General features: G+C 34.1%; 2 protein-coding genes across 3 annotated transcripts in view; one reads left to right on the top strand and one right to left on the bottom strand.

Moving 5' to 3' along the window:
• Positions 1-4,863, bottom strand: part of LOC144962813 (leucine-rich repeat protein 1-like) — a 21,874-nt gene extending 17,011 nt beyond the window's left edge. The window contains exons 1-2 of one of the 2 annotated variants that reach the window (XM_078896090.1): positions 4,512-4,863; positions 240-338 (exon numbers count right to left, since the gene is read on the bottom strand). In XM_078896090.1, coding sequence (XP_078752216.1) covers positions 240-338; positions 4,512-4,550 — 138 coding nt within the window. In that variant the 5' untranslated portion in view covers positions 4,551-4,863. Of the gene's footprint in view, positions 1-239; positions 339-3,467; positions 3,835-4,511 lie in introns of those variants that run through there. The other variant, XM_078896089.1, reaches the window with a different exon arrangement.
• LOC144962815 (protein lin-52 homolog) lies at positions 4,127-22,014 on the top strand. The gene is made up of 6 exons (XM_078896091.1): positions 4,127-4,189; positions 9,378-9,443; positions 11,140-11,174; positions 13,530-13,596; positions 18,625-18,708; positions 20,936-22,014. The coding sequence occupies exons 1-6, from the start codon at positions 4,162-4,164 to the stop codon at positions 20,995-20,997; spliced, it is 342 nt and encodes a 113-aa protein (XP_078752217.1). The 5' UTR covers positions 4,127-4,161; the 3' UTR covers positions 20,998-22,014.

Raw genomic sequence — 22,014 nt, 5'->3', positions numbered from 1 at the left:
TTTTCAAATGCTATAAGGTCCATGATAGATTTGATCATAAAAAAGGGAATGGAGTACAAAAGAGCTGTTCTAATGGGTTAGACAAATTATCATGTCATTGTGCAAAAAGTTTTCATTTTTAAAAAGAATAAGTAGTAGATCAGACCTTGAGGGCCATACTGTAACTTGTTGGTTGGAGAAAGAGGTGAGAAAACGCAATATATAAATTTTTATCGGGCAATAATAAGGATTTTACTTACTTGACTGAAAGCAATATCACACGGTGGTTCTGTTAATCTAACAGTAGCCTTTCCTTCCTTTGTGAATCGGGAAAATATGTTCTCAACGTTTTTGTGGACCTGTAAATTTTTTTAAAAAGGAACTGCTTATAGTATCATGCAATCTTGCAGCAAATATTAAATGGCAGTTTCTCTAATAAAACCTATCAAAATATCCTTGTTGCAAAACACTTGTATGTCAAATGCAATTCACGATTAAAGCCAAAGAATAACAAAAATGATGAATTAACATCAGAGATTACACCAATCTAAAAAAAACCCCAAAAAACAAATCCTGTAAACTTATAATCGTCCCAACAGGGACAATTTTTTTTTTCCAATATTAATTCTTTTTTTTTTCTCTTAAACTTCTATTTATCTGTTTTCTTTGGGTTTAAAAAAAACAAATATTTCCATTTTTTTTTAAAAGCTTATTTAGTGATTATTTGTTTAATATCATTATTCTTCTTCTTACTATTTTTTTTTATTTTTTCTTTCATTAACTTGTCATCATTTTCATCAGTACACTTTAACCATGTTTATCATTATCATAATTATAATAATTAGACATTGTCGTCACAACACTAAACAAAGACAATGTGATCAATGTGAAATTTTCTGAGTGATACCGAGCACGACCTAGTAGGTAACACTAGATATAGCTCTAACAGAGTGACACCTAATGCCTGCCTTGAAGAATATCCCTCTGCTAAATGTCATTAAAATTGATAAATGCGCACACTATTTTGTTTAACTCACCGTCAACCTCACTATTCAGAACAAGAACCTCATATTTTTAAAAAATCAATTTACACTAAACCTTCATTGTTTTCTTTAAAAAACATGCATGATAATGATTTATATGAAAATAAAGCATATTTTTAGAAAGTGAGACCTTTAAAATGATACGCAATTTTAAAACAGACACAAATTCAGTGAATACAACAAGTGGTCCAATTGACCTATCCCGTGTTGCTAAGCAATAACCAATCGGAATATTCCCTGTAATTAGCCCTTATGCACAGACTATTTACTATTTCCTGTTTCATAAAACAAACATCCCTTACCCCATTGAGTGGGATTAATTACTATATAATCTCATTGTACGAGTCCAGGGTTACTTAATATACAGAGCATATGATTTTGAAAATTACGTTAGTATTTATCGCATAATTTGTTGAAATAGTCTAATAAACATTTCAATTATTCCATTTTTTTACTTGATAATTTTTTAAATGCTGTTTTCTGTCCCTGTCACCGAACAATAACCATGAACCACTGCTTTACAATTATAAGTTATAAGATGGATAAGTAGTAATAATTTTGAATAACCAGCTTCTTCTTTTAGAAAATGAATTAAGTAGATAATAGATGAGTTATTGAGATACTCATTTCTTGAATTCTATCTGTAAAATAATCACCGCAGATGTGAAGCGAGTTGTACAAAACTTGAAGAAAAATAAGGAATTCAAGAAATAAATAACTCAAGGACACATCCATTTATCTAATTAATTCATTTAAAAAAAAAGAATAAAGCGGTAATTCAAAATTATAAGTTCTTATCCGTCTTATAATCAAGCAGTGGTCCAAGGTTATCGAGTGGTGACAAGGATAAGAAAAAAACACAAACAAAAAACAATATATTTTCATTTATCGAATCAAAAACGGAACGATTGAAATGTTTAATAAACTAGTTTCAACTAATTTTTACGATAACTGACGTTTATTGATTGATTAACCTGGGACTTGTATTATGATAAAAAGGGCAGTCATGTCAATAGTTTGCCACTTAGAGCAACAAGAGGTCATGTGACCATTAAGCAAGATCCCTCAATTCAACTGCATAACCCAAATTGTCTCAATCGCCGTGATATGCTGGTTGGGAGACAGCAAACACATGATAAATCCATTTTTATAAATTCTTTTAGAATACTATTAAAACTAAAACATAACGTTTATTTTATCTTCTATTATTATTAGCTTATATAGGCACTTTGATAACTCCAGTCCAGTGGCCGCCGATAGGCTCACTGTAAAGTGAAACTCGTTTTTTGGAACTTTATTTTTGACCCTTTACTGTTTTGGTCACCATGGCGTTATTTGTGAACCTATGTGACTAACTTTGGTATCATTATAAAGGGCACAAAACAAGCTTTCTGACGGTGTATTTCATTCTTAATTCCTGATTATATTTCTCAAAAAGCTTATGTAATAAAAATTTATAAATTTTTGAATTATAAGAACTTTTTAAATTATGGATACATTTTAATTATACTTCATACATCGATAGACAATTAATTGAAGAATATCTCTGCCAAATTTCATCAAAATTGATACACTCGCTCATTATTTTATTTTTTCCGCCATCAACCCCACTTTTTAGGACAAAAACCTCATATTTTTTCCATTTTCATTTATCCTTAATTTTTTCCATACTTTCCATCCATGAAAATTATTTAGATGAAAATAAAGCTTATTTTCTGACCATTAAAATGATACCTAACACTTGCCATTTATTTTTTAATTGAAACTAAATTACTGAAAACAATAAGTGGGCCATGTTGACTGTAAAACTCAAAATTTCCCGATCGCCGCGAGATGCTGGTTTTGAGGCAGCAGTGAGATCACAGATTCTCTCTGTAAAATTGACAAAAAATTTCAATAGAAAAATATAAATAACTCTGGCACCGTAGGTCGTAGAGAAACAAATAAGGTATCAAATTTTATGTTTTTTCAAGTCCCATCCCCCTGACTGAGTCAAATCAAGATATTTTGAGTTTGAAAATTTTATCAAAGTGCCTAGCTTATATTTTTATTAGTTTACGACAATGTATAAATATCTGTGTTAAACATATCAATGATTGATGTGTAACATGATAATTTCCATTCAGGATCAATAAAGTATGTATAAACCCTCTTAATAAGAGTCTAATCACTCACCACACAACTCTCAAAATTGACTAAAATTCTAGATTCTAAACATAAAAATATCAATAACTGTTTAGTTTGTCGAGAAAAACGAATAAGATAACAAATTAGATGTTACTTGAAGTCCCATTCATCTGAATGGGTAAATCTAAGCTGAAAATTTTTTTAAAGTGCCTTCTAGTAAAACTAAAATTCTAAGCAAGGCAGCATCAACACTGAACACCTTCGTGACTTTTGATTTTGAATGGAAAGCAGGGACAAGTCTTACTCTCGGGGTCCTACCTTATACTTATCTCCATTTCGATTTTTAGCATTACAGAGCATGAGCAAAATGGGCCCGTCGTTTTGACCAGGTTTGCGTCCCAACGACACATGACAAAATACAGCTCTTGCTGGCTTGTGTGAAGGCCCACTTGAAATTGGTGGCCGGCTATTCAGGATCTGAACCTCACACTTGAGTCTCATTCTCAAGGACAATGTAATAGTATTCTCTATTAATGAATTCCGCTGTGCGGCAAAAAGGCTTGCAGGAGTTTAATGACCACGGTTAAGTTGGTCACTGAAAACTTTATTAAATCATCTTTTCGTAAAAACAATCTCAGCTAAAAATTAGAAGCAACCAGAAAATATCAAGAAGTCAAAATTCCGCGGCAAATTAATTTTAGCAACATAAGACAGTTTAGCAGATAAAAATATGATTTTGATAGTATGATTAAGATTTCAATTTTTATTTCAACGTTAAGTTAGACCAAAAATATATGAAAAAAATGTCATTAACCTGATAATTTCCTAGTATAAGATGAAATTTTAAAAAAATCAGTCTATACAAATTAGAAATGATGCATGGCTGACACACATTTTTAAAGCTTTTGAAAGCGTTATGAACCACAAAAATAAAATAACCAAACGAAGAAAAAGCAATATTCGAAACAGCTTATGTACGAAGATAAAATTTTCCAATGGCCAGTGAAAGAAAATGGCGTCAAATGGAAATAACGATAACAGTGAGAGTGCTATTCTTGATGTTTATTTATTTTCTTTTTGTACATATGCTTTTTTCACAATATCATTTCAGATGCCTTATTCTATCATCTTAACTATCTAGAGTTATGACTATGTGCTTTTCAGTACATTGGAACTCGGATAAAAAGGGGATAGTGGGACTTATAAAAATGGTATATTGCTTATAAACAGACTGAGAGAGAATCAGAGTGAGACTTAGACTAGAGACGCGAGCCTCTGCGAACCAAGGCCGTGAAAAGCCAGAAAAGCCCAATTCGCCTTGAGCATGCCTTCGCGTTAAAGAGATTTTTAAAAAGTACTTACCTCTGTTTCAAAAACTACTTTCAACTTTCTCAGAAACATTTTGATTTTTCAGCCCTCTGGCCCTGGCCTGTTGATAGGTACTTTGGTAAAAAATTCAAATTGGATTGAGCTCAATGAAACCTATATCATTTTAAAGTGCTTTTCAAAATTGTGAAAATTAGATAAGCAGAAGTAAAGTTATCTTAGTTAAAAGTAAGGCTGAAAAATGGTCTTCTCTTTGCCTTTGATTTGTTATATACTGACGGACTTTGTGACTGTGACCTGAAAATTGTTGCATTTCCGGTAGTAACCACCATTTGGATTTCAAAACTGGTCTAAAATGGCCGCTAAGATTTGAGTAAGGATTTTGCTGGAACGAATTTCATGGATGCGGTATACAACTTTGCCCTGAATTTAATTTTATATAAAAGTTAAGATGTTAAATAAACGTGTCATCATGAAATTTTGATTTACTAGGCAGTTTAGTGAGCAGCAGCAGTGGCAGTCAAATTTTGACCCAACTCGCCCATAGGAAAGTTGTGACCGAAAATTGCCGTTCACGTTTTGGGGGGTTCAATTAAATATGCATAACTTCGTTATAAAGAGGAATATCGCAGATATTTTGATATCATTATTTTCGTCTTTCAATTTCCTTTTAAATGGTGCCAATTAAGGAAAAATCCATTAATAATTCCAGAAGTTATATGAAGTTAAAATTTGGCAATTTTCAAATGCATTTATTTTTTTATTTACCGCGTGTGTTTTTAAAATTTAAACGCTTGTTTTTAGAATAACATCTTAACTTTATTCATGCCAAATTTCAGGGCTCTATATCGATGCGCAGACACCTTTTAACTCTGCGCCGAAATGCCTTGTTTACATTATCTTCTCATCATGGCTGCCGGACGATATCGATATTCATATCGATATTTTAAATTTAGTTATGTATTATGTTAAATTTAGTCCATAATATTTTCAGTACTATTATTTGCTATGTTTTTATTTTGAATACATACTTTCCAACTTTATTTATAGGCTTTTTATAGTTTTTGTTTTAAAAGTTCGTATATTTTTTCTCTTTGTGAAATCCGATATTAATAATATCGATATTTTAGAAATACCAATTGCTTTAATTTAATTTAATTTTACTTTGCCATCAAGTCATCAAGTTTCTTTCCCATATGTTTAGCTATGTTTATCATTTGTATCCATATTCTAAAGGCCTTCTTAGCCTTAATAATTATTATGGTAAGAAGTTCTATTAGTTTTGACACCCCCATATATTGAGAGAGAAGGGGGGAGGGGGTGGGGGGATAAAATTATATTAATTGTCAGTTCAAATGATGTAATAGCAATAAACCCAAAGTGGTTCAGCAGAATTTTTTAAAGTATTAAAAGCCAGAACTTTCCTTCTAATTAGGTATAATAGGGAATCTGTTTCAATTTATTTGAACTTTTTCAATCTACCATTTTATTTATATGCAATTAAATTGCCATAGGTAAAAATAAACTCATTATGACATTACAAACATGTTTATATCTTTTCATTTAAATACTCTCAAACCCTTTTTTATTCTCTATGTATTAATTAGAAGAGGGGAATTATTTGCAATTGTTTCAGTGAGATATTGGGGATAAATCCAAAAGTGATAGAGCAAATTGTTTCTTACGTCTTAGCCGAGTTTTTGATTATGTAACATTTGCGTCATATTATGTAATAATGTGTTAATTTGAAATGTTTATCTTCCTCTTTATTAATGTAAATGCACTGTCCTCGATAAGACGAACATTTTGGTATACAATATATGATAAGAACTCCATATTGACTGTTTTAACCATTTTTTTTTAACATCACGCGATTTCGGTCACAACTTTGCAATGGTAATTTTGGGGTAAAAATCGGTCTGAAATTTCAGACTTTGAACTGCCGTAACTACATTTCTAATCAAGATACAAACAAAATTCAAACTGTTTTGTAATCTGTGTTGCCAGCTCTTTCATATGACATTGGTTTCAAGTGTGTGAGGTACATTTAGAATTTCTATTAAACTCCCTAGATTTACTAAGTTCTAATCTTTTAATAATCCAAAGCTAAATTATACCCTATTTTATCCATAATCAAAAGTTATACTAAATTGTCATTGATTTTAAAATAAACTACACCAAACGATAGAGTGATTTCTCCTGAAGAAAATAAGACGTAAATCATTAAAATCCATCAAATAAAAGATCTATGGAACTTTTTCTGAGACCCATCACTCAAAAGTCCAAAAAATCGGGTCACAGCCACTAGCCCATTTATCGGCTTCCTGCTGGAGGGCCAAATGGACGTTTACCAAAGTACCTACTGTTGAGAGTCGACCCAGACTCAGACTCAATACGAAATTTTGTTGTTTACACAGTTTAAAATTTAAAGGAAGTACCGACAGTTAGCATTCCCAGACTTCTTGTGTTGTTTTTACGCTGTCACATGACTATTTTGAGAAATTTGTCGTCTGCTACAAACAATTAATTAGACAAGAGATGAAGTGAGTAGGAAAGGGCCAGAAGACAATAGAGAATTAAAATTTTTCGCCGCGGTGATGGGGGTTTGAACCCGCGACCTTACTGGTACGACAACTCCACCTGGCCGGTGAGAGCACGACTCTACCATATGAGCCATCCACGATCCCTAAAAAGATCGTCTCTAACCCTAGCCATTATTCGAGCTCTCATCAACTACTTGAGATCGCGGGTCCAACACATACAACTTCCACGAAGTTAGTTGGCCAGCAATTAAGCTTAATAGTAATAGCCAATATTCTCAACACAAACATATAACATAGAAACAATTGAGACATTGAGTATGCTCCGTATTTGGGGTGAATTTTTAATTTAGAAAAGTGAGTTGAGCAGGCACTTTTGTTGGTAACAACAAGAAATCGAAGTGAGTAGGAAAGTGCCAGATGGCAATAGAGAATAAAAAATTTTCGCGGCAGTGATGGGGGTTTGAACCTGCGACCTTAAAGGTACGACAACTCCGCCTGGCCGGTGAGAACGCGACTACCGTATGAGCTATCCACGATCCCTAAAAAAATCATCTATCTCTAACCCTAGTCATTATTAGAGCTCTCTCTCTCACCGACTATTTGAGATAGCGGGTCCACAACCCCCGCGAAGTTAGTTCGCCAGCAATTAAGCTTAATATCCAATATTCTCAACACAAACATATAACATAGAAACAATTGAGACATTGAGTATGCTCCAGTATTTGAGGTGAATTTTTAATTCAGAAAAGTGAGTGGAGCAGGCACTTATGTTGGTAACAACAAGAGATGAAGTGAGTAGGAAAGTGCCAGAAGACAATAGAGAATAAATTTTTAAAAATTAATTAGACCTGTCAACAGAAGATATTTTCGTTGACAGGAAAAAAGAAGTGTTATTTTCTTGTCCATATTTTAAGTTTAAGGGAGGACTGGTTCCATAGCAGACAAGTTGATTGAATAAAAGGAAAAGGGCCTTTTATCCCCATCCCTCTCCTCCACCACCACCACCTCCTTCACTACTACCACCACCTCCTCGTCCTCCTCCTCCACTACCACCATCACCACCTCCTCCTCCGCTGCTGCCACCAGCTTGGACTGTACATAGGAGCAGTAGTGTCACTGAGGTTTTCCAGATATTAGTTTTCCACCTAAAATACACTTATTTTTACCTCTCATGGTCTTTTATAGGTCTGGTGCTTCATGTCCTGTTGGCATACTCAATGTAATCAACTGTTAATGTTACTTATATTTACACTCGAGCACGGAAATCTCGAATAAGTCGGAACTGGGCCTATTTGTTTGAAATTTCCGTGTTGAGTATTTTACAGAGGATATGATGAGGTAAATGTGGTTGGAATGTGGGTTGTCGATAAAAGTCATATTATAATTATAACCCTCCATTATTGTGAACTAAGAGTTGACAGTGAGATAATTCAATTTCCTTTTCTCTACCATCTTTAACAAAATTATGAAGACAGTTTTCACTGGTGTTGCGTTTAGTGCGTTTGTCTTGTTCAATAACAGTTACAGAAATGGAATGACAGTTCCCACTGCGTCTGCTTGATAAAATTCAAATCCAGCATATTGCATTCTGGTTTACACATTCAGAAGCGACGTCATTTCCTAAGAATCCGGGATCTAAAATCACTATCACTCCTCACTTAACACCTGCAGGCTAAAGAGATAGGAAGGGCATTGCTCTCACACAGCTCTCATCCCACCTTCCCCACCCCTAATTGTCTGTATCATTTTAATACCTAACAGTTACTGTCTTAGGCCCCAATGATACTGGCCATTTTGCTATGGTACTGGCAGCTCAGATTAACTACCATAAAGTGAGGTAATGATGGAGTGATGGGTGGTGTGTGTAAGACACTAGTCACACATGCTTCGCAATTCCCCCTCAGTTCAGCATGCACACACACACACACACACACACACACACATATAGTATATGTCGCACACACACACACGTAACACATTAACTGACATTTAGTCCTACGGGAAGAGCGATGATATCTTTCGTTTCCATTCAACACAAACAATTCACAAAAATTAAAATTAAAAATTCAACTGGCCGCAAGGGAAAATCCAGTTTGTTCGAGATGTTCGTCTTGTCAATCCTAGCAAAATAGAGGGATTAAAACAGGGAATTGTACGGAGTTTTAGATTATCAGTGATTTCGATATTTCCATGCTCAAGGAGTTTGTGAGAATGACAGCTTTGCATATACATTCCACTTCTGTAACCAAGATTTTCACGTTTTACCTATAATGCATTTTATTGTTGTTGCTGATTTATGAAATATCCAAATTACAGCATGATATGATAAAGTTAAATACCTACTTGTTTTATCATACAGATGAAGATAAACTTTTGAGCCTTGAGAAGCTTGATAGATCTTCACCAGATTTATGGCCGGAGAAAAGTGAGTAAAATTAGAACAATTTGTTTAAATTAAGAATTAGTTTGCCGCTAAAATCAAGAATCATCTTATTTTATTATCTGCACAAAATCAAAAATTAAGAGTAAGGGTTACACATAAAATCATGGGTAGTGGCTGTGTACCCACTGCCCTTTGAAACAAAATGAAAAATTTGGGAACAAAAAGTATTTGATTAAAATGTAAGGGCAGGTTTCATTTTATTTTTAAAAGTTTTGTTTTATGCTTTGTTTATTTTTTAATTGAAAAAGATAGTGGCTTTCAGAGTTCAGATTATTATGTAGGGAACATGAATCTTGTGGCTCTCCTGATGTTTCCAAACTGAAAACAAGAATCGGAATACAAAGAGGGGATACGGGGCGGTGTAAATATCAAGTAAAAAGGTACTATTCACTTTTTAAATGAGTTTTTGTGGAAGAGTATGAAATATCACCGTATATATTAGAAACCAATTTTACCCCATTATAATGTCAAATGAAAATTGTAATCATCATGCATTCTATTTCAGATCATGTTAGTTCAACTTGTGAAATGCTGTCCTCAAAAATCAAGAAAACATTTTCTCACATTCTCTCACTGCACTGTAAAATGTCAGGTCTCTCTAAAAAAAAAAAGTGAAACTGTGATAATCTAAAATGGATAACTTGAGACTGCATATGTTGATTTTCATGCGTCAATGTGTTTTTGTGGTCGCGTCCCCAACTCTGTATTTAATAAACTAAGCTGCTACATTGGTTTAATGGAGACTGGAGTCTTGTCGATGTCGTCCACTAAAACTGAAGTCTCTTACAGGAGTCATATTTCATCCTACATGTTAGATATTGCTATTGTCATGTGACCACGAGAATAGTACTTTGAGCTCATTTAGTGAACATTTATCAATGTGCTATAAAAAGCTCCTTTTTTGTTTTCAATATTACAAAAAATATATAAGTAGTAGTTGTAGTAGTAGTAGTACTATATTAGGGTCATTATTATTATCATTATTATAATCAGTAGTAGTAATTGTTATTATAATCAGTAGTAGTAGTAGTATTGTGTTAAGTTTGACATAATTTAGGATGACACAGGATATTTTTGTAACTATGGTTTTTATTCAAACCCGAAGAACAACATATTGGTATTGAGGACAGAGGGTAGTGTGGTACTTTCATAGAGGAAATAGGGAAAATGTAAAATACTTTGTATCAAAATCAAAAGGTAACCAATATAATTAAGGTAATTTTTAAAGATTATTTTGTTCTACTGAGTTGGTCTTGACCAATCAGAATCTGAGCATGTTAAATAATACATCGTGAGTTATGCTAGAAAAATCAACCCAAAAGATGAAACTTCCTTGACCAGAAGTTGAATCAGATTCTAGTCAGAGACTAATGATGATCGGCAATTAGTTAGTCTGAGGTTCGATTCCATATGGATGATTTTTTTCCATGTATTTTTCAGTCTGCTTTGTCTTTTATCTTTTATGCTCCCAAATTTTTTCCTTGGCTAATCCTGACTTTATACAATTATGTTATGGCTATGTGGTCTTGTGGTATGACACCCGCTTTTAGATTGGAAGGTCCTTTTATTTATTTAGTTTGTTTGTTTGTTTTTTTTGTGGTGAAGGGAGAGAGATTTCTGGCTTACATAATTGGTCTAATTTAAATGAGTAAATGCAAATCTATGTTTTGTGTTTCAGTTCCTGGAGTAACAGAGTTTGAAGTACAAAAAAATGTAAGCTTTTTGATCTTTTTCACCCTCAAAGTAGTGATGATTTAAGCAAATATACCTTTTCAAAATTAAATGTGGTTCTGTGACTGTGAGGTTTTAATCTTTTCAAAAACTCTAGATTTAATTCTCTCAGGATTTGTGAAAAATACTGGTATATTTTAGACATTTATAAAACATTAGGTGGTGAGGAATGGGATGGTTTGACAAATGTGTGCAATGATGAAAAGAAGATGAATAGTATTGTTTATATAGAACAAGAATATATTTGGTATTGTCTTATCTATGGCTGTCTGTACTTTAAATAAGAAATAATCTACTTGTTCGGTTAGCAGTTTGAGTTATTCAGGGTTTGTTTTGTTTTTTTTTATCATATATATAGATTCATATGTTAAACAGGGCTGAGAATCTTCCGCCTAAAGGCGGATTTCCGCCTAAATGGTAGTTTATCTCCGCCCATCCCATCATATTTCCTCCTTTTTCAAATTTGCCGTGTCAAACATTTTCCTCAAAACTACAAAATCACCATTATGTCTTATGTCATATTTTGACACCTGTGCTCAGTCTCGTGAAATTTGGTGACGGTCCCGTTTTTATGACGTTGGGCCAGACAGTATGGCACCAGATGTCACAATTGACACAGAAGACCAGTAGTGTTCTTTGATTAGTTAGTTGATGGTGGAAGGGGAGGGACAAATGGGTCTGGATTTTTTTCTCTGTTGTAGATACCTATTGCCTTTTTAATCTCTACTCTCTCTCTCTCTCTCTCTCTCTCTCTCTCTCTCTCTCTCTCTCTCTCTCTCTCTCTCTCTCTCTCTCTCTCTCTCTTTCGCAACCATCCATTAAATCATCTGGTATATAGAAATAATATATTAGAATAAGGCAATGGTGATTGGCTTAGTTAATCTTTTGTCTTTTTACCTTTGGACTATTGCTTTAAATTTGAGAGATTCTTGGGTTGTATTTATAAGCTGAATAACTACTAGGTTTCTTTGCTTGTGTTTGATCGATAGACCGAGAAATTTTCCTCCTTTTTGACAAATTGCTATTATCATCACTGAATAAAAAAACACTCACCAAAACCACTACATCAACATCTCTACCACCACTACTACTACAACCACCATCACATAATCTCTTAGACCATTACTACTACAATCACCACCACATCATCATCCCTACCACCACTACCACATCACCCCTACCACCACCACACCATCATCCCTCACACCACTACCACAACTACCACATCATCATTCCTACCACAACTACTACTACAACCATCACCACATCATCTAACCTACTACCACTACCACAACCACCATCTCATCATCATCCCTACCACTACTACTACTACAACCGTCATCCCTACCACCACCACCAAACACCATCATCCCTACCACCACCACTACTACAACCACCACCAAACCATTATCCCTACCACCACAACATCATCCCTACCACCACTACTACTACAACTACCACCACATCATCATTCCTACCACAGCTGCTACAATCACCACCACACAATCATCCATACTACTACTACAATCACTACCACATCATCCCTACCACTGCTTTTACTACAACCACCACCACATCATCATCCTTACTACAACCACCAAATGTTGTAATTACACTTCAACTTTTGAAATTCCACCGAGTTGTGTCAGAAATGGCTGCGAGACCAATTTTGGATCGTATCTCAGTAAATTTTAGTGAAATTCAAATTTATAGGTTATGGTCGCATGATGGGTCATCTTCACGATGAAAAATTTCCTCCTTTTTTGTGACCAGTCATTCTCACCCCTGAAGTTAAACCAAAATTTAGAGGTCTTGGTAGTGTATTTTGACTTAGTTATATTTTGGTTTATGCATTGTGACTAAACATATATGATGTAGAATGGATGGTTCTTATTTACAAACACTGCTAATGCCTGGATCACCTCTCTTATGTTATCAAGTGAAAGATTACACATTGTGCTAAACAGTGACACACAATTATGGTTACGGCATATTTTGAAAGAGGAAAAATCAGCTTTGAAAGCAGTTAGGGAAATCAATTCTTGTTTATATAATTGTATTTAGGTATGAACAAGAACATTATAAATATATATCGTGAATTTGTTTGCAATATTGAAAAGGAAGAATAACAAAATTGGCACATTCTAGTAACTGGTTAGAAAAAGGAGCTGAATTTTTTTAAAATGAATACTTTATTTTTTTTTTTTTTTGTATTCAATTTTATTGAGTAATTTATTCTTAGAGTTTTATTTACCTAGATTAAGACCAATGATGTGCAGTTACTTTTTAAACAAAAGAAATAACCATATAAAATGATGATCTGCTCTGTAATTTCAGTCAAAGAAATCAGCACCATCGAAATGGATGGCAGATCTAGAAAGGGATGACATCAACTTGCTGCAGGGTGAAGCACTTTTAATCTGATTCTCAATCCAACTTTTAATGGTCCATTATTTTTCATTGTGGATAAATCTAATGCCCTTCAGGCCAGCACATTTCTTGCTTTTTACCAATGTTGAGCTTTTATAATATCATAGCGGCCAACTGTCCTGATAAAATTGGGACTGTCCCGATTTGGCAGACTGGAGACATTTTTTAAAAATTGAAAATTGGATTGTTTATGTATCAAAATGACCCTTGCATGTTGGAAGATGGTGCTTTTTTTGACTAGCAATGTAAAATAAGGAACAGAACAAGCTCTAAATCTAGATATGTTATATATTGATGCTATGTGTTTAGTTTTTAAAAACTCACATCTGCCAGCTGGATATAATGTACCAACACACAAATTATGTGTACCCTTAAAAGTTAATTGTCTGGTTAATACAATTTAGTGAGAACTACTCATAAAAATAGCTGGCTAAAAACCATAACAAAGAGCTCATCATCATCATTGCCTTTTTCACCCTGGATCAGGGTATAGGCCATAGACAAACAGTTTCCATCCTTTTCTATCCCGAGCTAACTTTTTTTTATCTCGTTCCATGTCTTATCACTTCTCTGTATATTAGTTTCTTTAATTCTTCTCCGTGTTCCCCATGGCCTTCCCATTGATTTTCTGCCCTGATGAGCCAATACTTTCTTTGTTATAGTGGAGTCATTCTTTCTAAGGTGTCCAATCCACCTCCATCGCCTTCTTCCTATTTCGTCTCCCACTGGTGTCTGTTGTGTTCTTTTCCATACTTCTTTGTTCTTAATTTTATCCATCCGTTTTATTCGGAGTAGCTTACGCATGCACTTGTTTACGAAAATCTGTATCCTCCTTATACATGCTTGCGATGCATTCACATCTATACAGTAGGTAGGTACCGCAAAGTCACGCAATGAATCGGTTGAAAATCTATCGTAAGCCCGTCGAAGTGTAGTAAGTTGGGCTTTTTCAACAAATCGTTGTTATAAAGATATTAATAAAAGGAAAAGAAAATTTATATCTGTATAAACTTCAAAGTTCACTCTTTAATAATTTGTAAATGTTGTTTTGTTACGCTGTATTGTTTTTCGGCAATTACTAGAATGAACAGCTTAATTTTCTAACTTTTTCGTTACGATACCGGCGGGTGAACCACGCACCGGATTGCAGTGGTTGTAAACAAACTGGTCGCGCTTTAGCTGTGTGTGTCGTAGAGACTTACGGTTTTCACCACTGAAAAGAGCGGGAATTAAGCTTTACAAACATGTAACACAAGCTAAGGTTTATATCCGCGAAGCCGTCGAAATATCGTTGTGAAAGCGAAAGCTCTAATTTTTCACCCGACGCCGAATATAAACCTTGGCTTGTGTTACACCATCAGAAAGACAAATTTTTCATCAACAAAAACATATTTATTAAAAGTTAAAAGCAAAATCACAGCGACAGCGATTTGAACGCAACGACACCCTATATTATACCGTTCTCCTGACTTCTGAACTATGGCTGCCATTCCAATCGTTGAACTCGATGCAGATCTACCGGCTGGTCGTGAACTGCGGTCCGACTCAACGGACTGTGAAAAAAAGACTCTCAAAAAGGATACTGACCCAATGTCTGTGCTAAGTAAGTGTTTTTGTTAATAAAATTAAATGCAGTTTAATTACCAAGATTAATTATATCAAATATCACGTTCCATTTTCCTTTTTTGCCAGTGGGAGTAAGCACAGCTATGGAACAGCCTAACTTTGTTGTCCTCGATTCGCTACTTTACGCTGTTCTCGATAGGTTATTAGGCCTTGGTTGACCTAACCAACTTTTTTATTAGAGTAAGGTATCGTTTTAAAACTGAAAAATGACAATCTTTCTTATTTTATCACCTTAGTAACTTTATTATCCTTTCAACCGGGTATGCCGAGTCAAGTCAACGAAATCGACAGGCGACTTCCGGTTTGTTGTCAACGAATTGTTTTGCTTCAATACAGATGGGATTCTTTCAATTTATTTATAAACATTTCATACCATAAGTCACCTTGAATATTTTTTCATAGGTATTTTGCTTCTTATTACAGGAGATACTGGATATGATGCTCTAGCGGTCACATACTACGCAGGGACAAAAACATACCAGCTAACCAAGCCATGTCGGGATACTTCCAAAAACACGGGAACCTTTTCAGAGGAAGACCGATCACAACACTCCCTGTGATCCTAAACAAAAACCTCACAACACTTGGACAAAGCATGTCTCATAACGGCAGGGGACCTTGAAAATCTGAGAACCCTAGCAGAGGACCGGCAATATTGGAGACACCTCACACAGGAAATACTGGAAACAGCCAAGGCGACCCGATCTTTCGGTCGAGACGCGAAAGGCATCTAAGTCAAGTCAAGTCATTATATGAGCTTTATTTGTAATTGAGCTTGGTATTTGATATCAGAGCATCGTATTGTATATGCAAGCAAAGTTTCATTCCGTTCCATGAACTGAGAAGATTTTTACGCTGTGTTATTTGATGCTCGTGATTCATCTGTGGCGTGTTCGAGTTAATTTTACCCTCAAAATGTAAAATTTTATCCCAATATGTGTTTTTATGTACTTGTAAGCATCAGATTTGAATTCAGTGCATGAAAATACATAGACATAGCAAGTTTCAAGGTATTCTGAGCATTGGTTTCAAAGTTATGGTCAATTATTCGATATTTGTATTTTTGTGGACATTCTGCGAAATGGAGCTTTTCGCCAACTTCGCCACTGCATTTCAATACTTTTTTATTAAACAATCACAGTAAAAAAAATAAGATCAAATTTCAGTACACATTGAACAAGTCCGAGAAGTTTCACCAGTTTACGAGTGAATTTCATTGCACAGTAGCATTGCGAACTTCCAGTATTTGATAGGAGATGCTGATTTCTCGTAAAAAATGACTAAGTCCGAACTAATTTCTCTCGAATTGACATGGGTATAAAATTTTTACCTTTCACTGTATACCTTTGAAATTATGTATATGGATAGAAAAAGTTGTATAGAATATGAATATGTTTACAGTTATTAGTTTATTCCCATATATATTTTGCAATCTTGTTGTGAACATTGTCTTTTATGCTGTTTGAAAATTGTCGCTTATTGTTGGAGTCCAAAAATAAATTTAAAAATTCATAACTTTTAAAATTTTTGTCCGATTTTGATGATTTAAAGACTGAAGTTCTAGTTTTGCTGTATTCTATCTGACTGTGTAACGCAAAAAGAGCTATACTGCATTTGAAAAATCACTTTGTGGTACATACAGTAGGACAGACTCACGTTTGAGTTGAAAAGTCTTGGCTTTAGATAAAGGGAGATATCTTTAGTTATCCAAACTCTGTTCAAAGATGTGAATGCAACCTGTGCCTTTCCTATCCGTGCTTTCACCTCTGCTTCCGTGCCTCCATCCTTGTCAATTATACTCCCGAGGTAGCAGAAAGTGTCTATATCTTCAAGTTTCTGATCGTTTACATTGATCTGCTCCCTTTGACGTGTGTCATCGTTAAGATCTTTGACTTTGCAGAGTGAATTCTTAAACCAATTGGTTAAATAACAAAGAGCTGAGTGACATCAATTTCGTTCCTTCTCTACAATAGTCTAAGCATACTGCTTTTTTTTTTTTGGGGGGGGGGGGGGGGGGGCATGACAGTTTTGTGCTTTAGGGTGTCCCATTTTAGTTCTTTGAAAAGTTGGCCGCTGTGTAATATAATTAAAATACGGAAAGAGTACAATTTAGAGCTGTCTATCCTTCTGAAAATGTATGATGATGTGCAATCCTGCATTGTGGATAGACCTTCCTTGATATTGTCAAGAGGGTGACATGAACTTTTATAACAATTTGTATTGGATGTTTTCAGGATTTCAAATAAAACCCAACATTTTAATTGATTGTCTGTAATATAACTGTTAACCATGCAATAAATATCACAAAATCCGTTTGATTGATTAATTGTTAAATTTGAATTGAAATGATAAACTATAGTTAGACCAGTGGTATTAATGTTGGGTGCAATTTGAGCCGCTCAAACTTTATTTTTAAAAAAGAAAAATTCAATATTTTGTAATCTGACCAACTTACTTTGTGTGTGTTTAACATATTCAAATTTAAATGTGTGAGACTAGTAGATACAGATTTTGTTATTGTTTTCAAATCTTATCTGTCACCAATCTTTTTAAGATCAATAGCTTGCAAACTGCTGAAGCACGTTATGGTGAACATTATATTTTTCGGAACAACAATGTGGAAAGGAATAAAGTTAAACCAATCAAATCTAACCACACGATTCTTGGCAAAATTGCAAAAGTAGTTAGACATACAAATTACTTTGGAGTTTTTATTGAAAGTGAAAGTAAATGGATTGAGAAAAATATACATATGTCAGGGCTAAAACAACCTTGTACAGCGGCCTCATAGATCAAATCATATGAAGTTGAATAAAATACATACACGAGGCTGTTGGGGGAACAAGTTTAAAATGATTCATTCTTATGAATTTAATCTTGACAGTCATCATCTCTTTTTTCCAAAATATGTGCTGCTTGGGGAATGACCAACATGTTTGTATCAAACGTTTGACCAATATTTAGACATATAAAGAATGCACTACATACTATCAGAATAGTGATTTTCTCAACAGTAATACCCAGTTTGACTTAGGTTTAAATGAAAAAGAAGGAAACAGTTTGTTTTACGTCTTTTTTTTTTTTTTTTTTTTTTTTTGGTATACTTTTATCTCTATGGGGAAAATTATCTTTGAATCATAAGCAACACCCTCGATCACCGTAAGAACAACAATCCTGTGTTTTAGAGGGGAGTGACTTGCTTGATTGAACTGTTCCATTTGGTTACAAGGTGAGGTCATGCTGCCTTAAAGAGTGAAATTAAATTTTTCAATGCCAAACCTTGAATCAAAGGAGTAAATATTTTTAGAAAAAGATTACAAAATAAAAATTGGAATAGCATGAATTTTATATTAAACCCTCATTGTTTCCATCACAGAATTTGGGAGTTTGACTCTACCACAGCTAATGGAGAAAGTCAGGGGTCTTCAAAATCTGGCTTATCAACTTGGCTTGGAAGAAGGTAAAGCTGATATTGAAAATTTTTATTTATATCACAAGCATAAAAGTGTATTCTTTAACTTCTTTGTTTTTTTTTTTAAATAGAATTAAATGACACTTTTGATCATTTACCTTTTGAAACACACTTTTTCATCAATTGATTTCCAACAAAATGATTACACACCCAGGATGTGACAACATTACCTGTGAATCTGGAACCTTATCACTATCACTCCTCACTTATCTGTATCTCCCTAGTCCCTTCTCACCTTGTCTTCTTCACTCCTAATGACTTGCTTGATTTAAGATAACAGAAATAGTCTCAGCCCACTCTGCCTTGCTAGTCTCCCACCGATACTGATAGAAAGGTTGTGTGCACACATTTTCCTTGTGCGTGCGTAACTAACTCTTAATGCCACAGGGATAGCAATGACATCTTTTGGTTTCCGTTCAATACAACGAAAGGACAAAATATTTTTATTCATGAATGCTCAAGTGAATGTCCACTTTGTTCAAGATTTCCGTGTTGGCCTCGGAAAGTGTTCCAGATTTTCATGTTGTGCTGCTAATGCTATAAAGAAGAGAGATTAACATGTGGAATTGAGACGTATTTGAGATTTGTGGGATAAGGATTTCTGAACTGCACTGTAACACACTTGAATCAGAGGTACAATGCAGATAAGGCTTGGGTCGCTCATTTACAATTATTCTTACAGGTGCCTGACACTCTTCCTTGTGGACTAAGCTATGAAAGGGTCTTTTATAAAGCAGTCATTATAAATATTATTTCTTTATTAGTCTCCATAGTTATATGATTTTATAGTCAAAGATAATATTTGTTTTTGTGAACCAAATTTTGATTCAATTTGATGTCTTTGCAAGATAATTCAATTAAGATTAACACAAGTTGCTATGTTGGGTACTTAAAGAAAAAGAGGAAGTAGAATACAGTAAAAACGGAAAAGATCTCTAAACTGAAAAGAAATCAAAATGTAATAATTATCTCCTCTTTGTTTTTGTTAATCAACTATCCAGTAAACCGAAAACCACTACGATCAAACTATCATTAAACCGAATAGAAATTGCCACATAACCGAAGAAAAAAGTTGCTGATAACCAAACAAAATTCCTATTTCATCGTCTGTAACTTTGACAAAGAGTTGTTACCTAATGTGTTCAGTTGTACCCATTCACCACTACTCACCATAGCAGACTAGAGACTAGGCACTTGCCTATCACACAGCCTCTAAACTTCGTCACCGATCCAGCCTCCCCCTCCCACACTACTACATAATTCCTTATATGACTGATTGACATTGAGATAGTTATGGGTGGATTTTTTTTTTTTTTTTTTTTTTTTTTTTTTTTTTTTTGTACATAGTGTTTTAGTGTTATTCAATTTTTTTTTTCTTTGAAACTTAAAATTTTGAATCATGAAGTGTATGGAGTGAATGGACAATGACTTGTGATAGGCATTAGGCAACATGAGGACTCAATTTAACTCCCAGACAATACCTTGGACTTTATCTGTAAAAGTATACCGTGCACAACCTTGAAGACCATGAAAATAACCTTGAAAACCTTGATTTTTTAAAAAGAATAGGTGTGGGAACCCTGTATCATCAATTACTTTATTTCTAGTCCTACCACTAGCTGCGAAGTCATGTGTCCCTTGATTGTAGAATCGGGCTTCTCAGTTATTTGTTTGTTATTGTTGTTGTCGTTTTTTGTTTTGTTTTTTGTTAAATTTTTTTCTTGTAAGTTTTAAAAATACTGAAATCCATTCCATGTTACCATATTTTATAATAAGTTTATTGCTGGTAAATAAAAATACAATAATCAAATGAAATTAACCAAACGAAAGTAAATAATAAAAGAAAAAACTAAACAAAACAAATAATAACGATGAAAAAACCGTTGGCATGTTGATGCAGTGCTCATCGCGAGATAAGGGAGACAATCTAATGTATCAACTATGATTTTGAGTTAGGAGAGTTATCCCCTTGAAAACCCCACTAACTTTTTAAGGTAGACCTAAACCGAAATAAATACCAAGTCCCTTGAATTTCGGTTTAGCCGGTTTTTACTGTACTAGCTGGATTTTAAAAAAAATTATGTTAAACAATAGAAGGAGGTTAGTGCACAAAGTGAATTGTTACAAAATTGGGTTCACAGGTGGTGACTACTGCACCTTATATTATTATACACAGAATTATGAATGTTCCGATTTCAATAATTTCTCTTTTCAGCTCGTGAGATGACAAGAGGGAAGTTTTTAAATATTCTTGCAAGACCAAAAGGACACAGATGACACACTCAGTCTAAAGTTTATTAATTTATTGATATATTTAACTTTTCTTTACTCTTGTTATCTTCTGCTCGCTAAAACTGGCTAATATGTTAAATATTAGTGATAATAATAATGATTTTAAAACTTCCTTTTATCCATTCTCACAATGAATATATCTCTAAGGCTTGTTTTAAGGAAAATTGAAATAACTCAGACATCAGAGTTGTTGTGAAGTGCCACATAGTGAGCAATAAAGATTATGTTTCTTGCTCAAGAAAATCATGAAATGCTGTATGTGAGGTTCGAACCTTGGGTCCTCTGGGTGTTATTTCAATGACATCCTCTTGGTCAATCTGCCCATCATTCATACTAGGAGAAAGGGGAAAGGAATAAATGACTAATTCATAAGATACGATATATTTCCTTCAAAGTTTTCATCAGGGATTGTCATGTTTCTTGAAATCGACTTGATATCTTGATGAAGCTAACATTAATTGTTATACCCATTTTTGTACAGACCCTTCTTTTCTTTTACCCAAAGAAATAGTTGATAAGAGTGACACTAGAAAAAACTATTGTTAATTGATAGGTTCGGTGTAAAATACAGGCACGTCCACTTTAAGTCAACACCTCTGGACCTCAATGAAAATTAGTTGACGTTAAGTGAGGTTGACTTTATCAGAATTTAAGGAAAATGATGTATGCTGTATAAAATATTATGTGTGTGTAATAATTTATCCAACCTACTGATTACGCCAATTTATATCGCTGCCTCGTCTGTTTGGCAGTATTTTTATTTACTTATTGTCATATTTAGTTATAAGTTTGAAATAAAAAATTACAAGAAATTTCATTTATTAAAAATTGCTTTTGGTCATATTTGAATTTGATTTCTTTTGTCGTGTGACTGTTTTGTTTGATTGGAGCTATTTTCTTTGAGGAAACAAATGACCAAAGAGTTTATGCCATAGGTATGTAATCTCTTGTGCAGCATTCAGCTCAATAGCGGAAAAATAAACACAAAATCAGTAAGATTGA

Source organism: Berghia stephanieae, chromosome 1 (genome assembly GCF_034508935.2).
Source record: "Berghia stephanieae isolate SIO BIC M18660-M18661 chromosome 1, UCSD_Bste_1.3, whole genome shotgun sequence".
In the NCBI taxonomy this organism is placed as follows: domain Eukaryota; kingdom Metazoa; phylum Mollusca; class Gastropoda; order Nudibranchia; family Aeolidiidae; genus Berghia; species Berghia stephanieae.
The sequence above is the reverse complement of the archived record's forward strand: the minus strand, read 5'-3'. Positions and strand labels throughout refer to the sequence as shown.